This window comes from Siphateles boraxobius, unplaced genomic scaffold, assembly GCF_051911475.1.
Source record: "Siphateles boraxobius isolate OS27281-9 unplaced genomic scaffold, OSU_SipBor_1 46, whole genome shotgun sequence".
NCBI lineage: Eukaryota > Metazoa > Chordata > Actinopteri > Cypriniformes > Leuciscidae > Siphateles > Siphateles boraxobius.
In genome coordinates, this window is record NW_027509097.1 from 6,014,303 (window position 1) to 6,021,038 (window position 6,736).

At 37.7% G+C, this 6,736-nt stretch overlaps 2 protein-coding genes across 2 annotated transcripts in view; one reads left to right on the forward strand and one right to left on the reverse strand.

The window, feature by feature from the left end:
* The window catches only part of LOC143709743 (neurotrypsin), a 50,138-nt gene extending 47,811 nt beyond the window's left edge, over positions 1-2,327 (reverse strand). The window contains exon 1 of the mRNA XM_077200381.1: positions 2,266-2,327. The gene's annotated coding sequence lies outside the window, so the exon portion shown is untranslated. The remainder of the gene's footprint in view (positions 1-2,265) is intronic.
* LOC143709759 (uncharacterized) lies at positions 1,795-6,256 on the forward strand. Its single transcript, XM_077200431.1, has 4 exons — positions 1,795-1,912; positions 3,233-3,919; positions 5,076-5,205; positions 5,294-6,256. The coding sequence occupies exons 2-4, from the start codon at positions 3,286-3,288 to the stop codon at positions 5,703-5,705; spliced, it is 1,176 nt and encodes a 391-aa protein (XP_077056546.1). The 5' UTR covers positions 1,795-1,912; positions 3,233-3,285; the 3' UTR covers positions 5,706-6,256.
* Positions 6,257-6,736: the final 480 nt, after the last annotated feature.

Below are 6,736 nucleotides of genomic sequence, written 5' to 3' on the forward strand. Positions count from 1 at the left end.
GATTCACGGGCTGTCGCCGGTCAATATGATTGACGTGATTTGATAGTGATTTCAGACACCTGTCACGCCTGAGGCGTTCCCCCCATAGCGTCGTTGACGTATTGTCTCGTTCCCTGTTCTCAGGGAACATAGGTTACAGTCGTAACCTGAGACGTTCTCTAACATCATGGTTTGGATCTTTTTTTTTATTATTAATTTTTTTTTAACCTAATCTGTAGTCAATGTGTCTGTTATGTTTATCATCACATTTAGCATGTTAATTTAACTATCATACTCACACAAAAAGAGAATGTGTTCTACATTTCTGAATTTCATTTCAAATTTCCAACATGATATAGACTTTCTTATTCAGTTAAATATTTATAGTTGAAGACATCCTTGCTTCCTCTATCTGTATCCTTCCCTAAGAGTTTGGCAGCGGGAGAACAGCAGAACGTTTAGCACTGGCTGCTGCAGGCACTCTGGATGCTGCTGTAAGATAGCGTTTGAAGTGGCACATGCTGTCGAAGATGCGAGCAGAAGGGTTATTCTTCTGTTAATGGAGGATCTTAACCACATTACTAATGTGCCACGCATCAAATTTCGCAATAAAGAAGTTTAGAATGAGAATTAAACGGATTGGCTTCATTATAAGGCAAATAACCAGTTAGATAGATAGATAGATAGATAGATAGATAGATAGAACCACAAAGGGCTTTTGTCTGCTGATCAAAGAAAAATAACAAACCCCACCTCAAAAATAAGCTAAAACATCAGCTTCAAAAATGCATACAAAGTCTTTAATTTGACGCATGTAAAGATGCATGATTTATAGCCTGGGCATATAAAAGACCAAAAGTAATGAGTCCTGGCAGACCTTTGATTTATATGTCAATCTGACCTGACACGCCTCTGATGCAGAGGTTGCTGAAGGAGGAGATATTTGTGCTTTTCCAGCACATATTACATCCGTCTCTCCATCTCTGGTCCCCTTGTGCATCCTGTGCTGACACTTCATTTGTGACCAATTGATAATGGGCAGTTACATGAATTCTTTGTGTCAGGAGGCAACAACAGAAAATGGAGAGACATCACCTCTCTTCCCATGGAAACATCTCTAAATAAATACTCTCATTAATAGCTCCCCAGTCTCCTAAATCTCTCTTCCACTAGCAAGATTATCAAGATAATGGGTTTGGCTTTAATAATTAGCACTTACGACTAATTGTCCAACTAGCTGAAAAAGCAAATAAACATTGCAGCTTTGGGATGGGCAGCATCTAATGAGATCATTAGAGGTGGTGAAATAAAGCTATTTGAGAATAAATACTGCCATCTAGTGCAGAAAAGAAGTAGTGAACTGTCTAAAAAAAGAACTTATATTATACAGTGAGCAAGAATGAGTTTCTTTGGTTAAGTTCCTATTACATTTAAGAAACCCAAGCTGTGATCGATACACTCACTGCAGTGCAAAGAAGCGACCTATTATTTAAACATGAAAACTGATTTTTAACATTGTTTAATATTTAATGAAAATTATAAATCCACAGTGTCCTTGTCTTGATCGTATTTCATCACTTCTGTATAATAAATTAAAACAATTCGAATTCACTGCTTGCTTTTTGTCAAAAACATTAGGAGACACCTGGAAGCATTGTTCACGTCCTACCATTCTAAGCTCCGGATATTCCGCCTCTTTTCTCTGACGTAACGTGACTTACACAAGTCTCCACGAATAAGCGCTTCCAGAGAAAATGATTGACAGGAACATTGGCCAATGAGCGTACGAGAATAGGCAGCTATGGCGTCTGTGCCCCGTCTGCTGATTTGCAACCCGCCGAAATAGGATCGGTGAAGAAGGAGACCTTCGAGCGGTTCGCCATGGACTGTTCTAGGATCAGTAAGGTTTAAATACGACTCTAACCATTGAGCGGTAAGTAAGAATGCTGTCAGTAACTTGTGTCTGATTCAAGGTTAGCGTTCGTAACCAGAACAGTCCGAATAAAACGGTGGTTTGGACGCTTTTGAGGACATGAATACGGTGGAATATCAAGTTTCAAACATGATGGTGGCTTTGGCCTGTCCAAATGTTGATCAAAACAAGTAGATTATCATTCCTCTCAAAGTCAACACTGACTTATGCAGACTTTATGTGTATAAGCTTTCTCTTTATGTGAAGTAAACGCTACATTATATAACATACTCATACTTTATCAAATGCATGTTGCAGCCCAGTTTTATTTACCGGGTAGTTTTAATGTTCAAGAGTGTGTGGAAAAGACATACCGCTCCGCGCTCACAAGCACGCGCTTCAAAGTTCAGCCGTATCGCGCAGAGGTGACGCTGTCAAAAAAAAAAAAAAGTGGGTCATGTTCTCACCTCTATATTTGACGAAATATATGATAATGTTGATGTTTTAAAACATCAATGTAACCGTAAGGTCATGAGAAATTATCTTTGTTCGGTCTCAAGAGTTGTATTTGGTAGGGACAAAGCATGGAAAATGCTAAACAAATTTTGCATCAAATTAAAGAAAATATTGAATTTGTGGACTTGAAAAAGAAACAATTCTGCATTTATTTACTATTTACAAGATTTGGATGGTTTTAGAAACCCATTTTAACATAGAATATTAACGAATTAATTCACATTAATAAATTAATACACATAAAAAGAATTGGGCTGTTTGCAAATCAAATGTCTTACATTTGAAAAAAAAAATAATAATACATAAATCTTTGGAACAAACTAAAAACATGTAAAACCATCGACATTTATGTAACTTTTTTTTTGTCCAGCAGCTAATGTTGTTAAAAATGTAAAAATCTAGTTCTTGTGGCATTGAAATTATTTTTTTTGGACAAAATATAGAAATGTCTGAATACTACCAAAAAGGCTATGAAATTGGCAAATTTAAATGAAAATAATTTTTAAAGTCAACACTGAATGAATATTTACTATTAAGTTTACTTTCCTAATACATGTTCCTAAATTGTTTGCATAATTTCATCAAAAATGAAAAACTTTGCTCCACCTCTGAAAAAGGTTACTTTTAGCTCTTGTTTTTCAACCCAAATATACTTTTCTCAATCAAATCGATTGCTCTTAGTTATAGTCTGCCCTTCATTTAGTCTGATTGAATATCCTATTTCACATCACATTACTTAAGTGTTTTATGTGGACCTGTTTGAAACGTATACATAATATATCTGTTCATTTAACCACACATTTTTAATATTTCCTTTTTTGATAGATACAAAGTTGCATTAATAAGCTGATGATCATTGTGCTGGTGAGAGGGAAAAGATGGATCCGTCTGCAGGTATGCACATGTCCACTGTTCCCCAGAACAGCGATATCGTCCACGTCTCTGTCGGTAACCCCATTATAACCATGTATCAGCCGCAACCTCCAAACATCGCCCAGATAATCTCACAGCACGTGGTTCCTCAAGAAGTCTCCTGTCACGCTGTACCGCACACAGTCCCGTCGCACATCCACATGCCAACTCACATCCAGACTCAGTCACACATCCAGCCTGCTCCACATCTGCAGACCCCACAGCAATGCCACGTGGAAGCACAGGCTCATATTCCGACCCAAGGCCATGTATCAACACAAGGTCCGTCAGAAGGCCAGAGTGCCGCATCGTCTCAAGATGGTGCAGTGAACTCACTGCAGGTCCCTTTTGCAGAGGTAGCCTCCCTGCTGGACCCTAACATGAAGAGCTCAAAGGCTCGCAAGTACCAGATCCACTACGATGAGGTGAAGAGGAGATTGGAACCGCCTGAGAAGATGTCCCTCCGCTCTCTGGCTGCCTACACAAGAGTGAGTCGAGGTCCGGCTAGTAAGAAAACACTCTTAGAGTCCCTAAATGTCTTTGGACTGTCACCAAGCACCAACACAGCAGTGTCCAGTTCCTTTTCCAAACTAACTGAAGGTAAGTCTGGACCAAATACTTGAAAATATGAAAAAATCCTGTTCAGAATTCGTGTTGTTCCAAACCTGTATGACTTTCTTTCTTCTGCAGTACATAAAAGAAGATATGTTGATAGTTTTTGCCCATTGACTTTCATCAAAGAGTATAGAAGAACAAGAGGCGAAACTCTGATGCTTTTTTGGTAACAGCCACTAGGTGGCGCTTCGGTAGCGTGGCCGCCATTTTGGGGTGAAAATTCCAACTGGAGTTACTGGACAACAGCACAGAAAACAGTTAATCCAATCATTAAATACACATTTGAGGTAGTTTTTTCTTGCTTTATTGAGTATTTCATTGAGTATTCTTTTGTTTAAATTGTCTTGCTTTAACGTCATTAATATAAGATAGTACTGCAAAAAAAACACACACAATAACAGTTGACTGTAAAGCTATTCTATTGCTGTTATATTTATTGTCCAACATTCCCAATTATCTGATATAGCATTTCCTTTACTTAATTTTATATGTTGGTATTAATTCAGTGTTTGTAATGCTAATACTAAAGGTTTTGTGGGAAAAAAGTAGAAAACTTGTCTAAGTCTGTGAAATAAACTGTTAAAAGAGATTTGATGATCACTGGTCTAAGTTAGTGGTTGTACGTTATTCTGTGTTGTCATCATTCAGTTTGGATTTGATCTTTAATGTACTTTAAAATAAAAAATAAAAAAGTACAAAGCAGCCTATATTGCCATAGCGACAGCAAAAAGCTAGTGGATAGTGATGGGAAGTCCGGCTCTTTTCAAAGAATCGGCTTTTAGAGCGGCTCGTTCGCGAATGACACATCAACACTAGTGGACTGCCGAGTCGCTTTCACCCCAAAATGGCGGAAGCGTAGCGCTGCTGCTGGGCGCTGGTGTTGAAATGGAACGTTCTATTGAGTTTCGCCTCTTGTTCTTCTATACTCTTTGCTTTATTTGTATGGGCAAAAAAATACTAAAACTATCAAAATACCGTCTTTTATGTTCCGCAGATTAAATAGTAAGTCAGATAAGTTTAGAACAATATGATGGTGAGTAAATGATGACCAAATTTTCATTCCTTTTATACACAACATGAAATTAATATAGATACGAGGTTACTAAGTGTACATAACTACATGCATTTTAATTATTTTCAGGTGACACAGCGGCCCTTTGCAAAGACATGAAGGATTTTGCACTGCAGTATGTCGATTATGAGAATATGGCTAAACAGTTGCTACCTGAAACAAACCAGGTGCAGCACTGGTCAAAAATCATTGAAACAAGGTAAAGTACTAGTAGGCCCGTAGAAAGAACAACAAATGGTTCTGCTTTAATTCAAAAAGTTATTTTTGTTGTTTTTACTGTTAAACAGGAACTATCTCGAGGAGATGAGGAAGATTTTTAACGACCCCATGAATACCCGTTTGTTCTCCAATGTTACGCATGGGCTTGGTAACGGCATGATGGACGTGGCTCTCGATATCATAGATAACGTCATCGACCGACAAATCCGAATCCTCTCTGGAAATACGGACCCCAAACCCGAACTTCCAGTGAGAAGGATTCGGAAACGCAACCGCAAACCCAAAGCTGCCACGGAAGATGGCAAACCTAAAGAAAAGGGCAAAAGGGGACGTAAGAAAGGAAAACAAATGCGGCTAGATTCTGTTGTTCCTGAGGTTCAACAGTCCACAGAGATGGAGAGCAGCGTGTTAACGCTAGTCTCTGTAGGATACGAAACCATATCCAGTGGACTCAACCCCACCACTGCAGGTCTTGCTTAACGTCCCGTGCCTGAGAGGCACACAGAGACACTGTGAATTCTCAGTGCAAAAAAAAAATTTCATAGAAAATGTTAGTTTTATAAATGTTAGACTTCTCTGAAGACTGATTATTTTCGATTTTTCTCACTTTAGTCAATCAAGAAAATATTATGGGTCTGAGAGGGTGTTCAGCAGATGTTTTGATTTATACTTTGCCAATCATGTGTCGCTCTCAAACTTTTGTTTTGTTGTTTGTGGTAAAAAAAAACCCCAGATGTACACAGAAATGTATGCTAATAAAGTAGCATGCAAGCATTTTTTTTTCGAGCACTATGTTGTATTTTATCTCTTAAATGTTCTTTGATTCTGTTGTACTTAATTTTACAATCTCTGAGCAATTTAGTTTGACTAAGAACATATCTTCTCTTGGACATTGTTTGATTTTCTGACTATTTATTTCCTTTTTCTGTTTGTGTCTGATCGCGTATGTGAACGACTATAGCCTGTACTCTGTAAGTTTTGCAGATTGCTCATCATATGCTTGTATTAAAAGCATTACCTTTTTTAAGCAATTTGTATATGTATCACTTTTTTATCGCTTCAAAGAGCAAAGAAGGATTCACTCTAATGCAAATGGCTGAAATGTACAATATATTAATTGCAATTTCAATTAGTAGGGTTATATTCATATTATATTCATAATTAAGGTTAAGGATTTGAACAAAACCTTAACCCAAGTATTAAAATTTGCAGTGTTACTTATCTCGCACCCTTTGTGTTTTGGGCTGGAATGATACTTTAAATTGTGTGCGGTTTAGAGAATCAATCAGTCTTACGATTTTCATTGAACGACAAAACATGGAAGAGGGGACACAATCCAGAAGCAGCCACGTATCATGTGATCATTTATTGGTTTTATACATCCTCTCAAATATGAATAATAGCTAATTGTTTTGTTTTCAACTATGTGCAGTTCAACTGCTTTGTTATCTTTTGTGTTTCTTCAAAAGATTTCCCGGACAAAGCAGCTTTTCTGAATCCCTGGCGAGCAT

Coding starts and splice junctions, on each gene's coding strand:
- LOC143709759 (XM_077200431.1), top strand. CDS start 3,286: ATGGATCCGTCTGCAGGTATGCACATGTCCACTGTTCCCCAGAACAGC. Junction 3,920..5,075: donor CTTTTCCAAACTAACTGAAG/GTAAGTCTGGAC, acceptor AATTATTTTCAG/GTGACACAGCGGCCCTTTGC. Junction 5,206..5,293: donor TCAAAAATCATTGAAACAAG/GTAAAGTACTAG, acceptor ACTGTTAAACAG/GAACTATCTCGAGGAGATGA.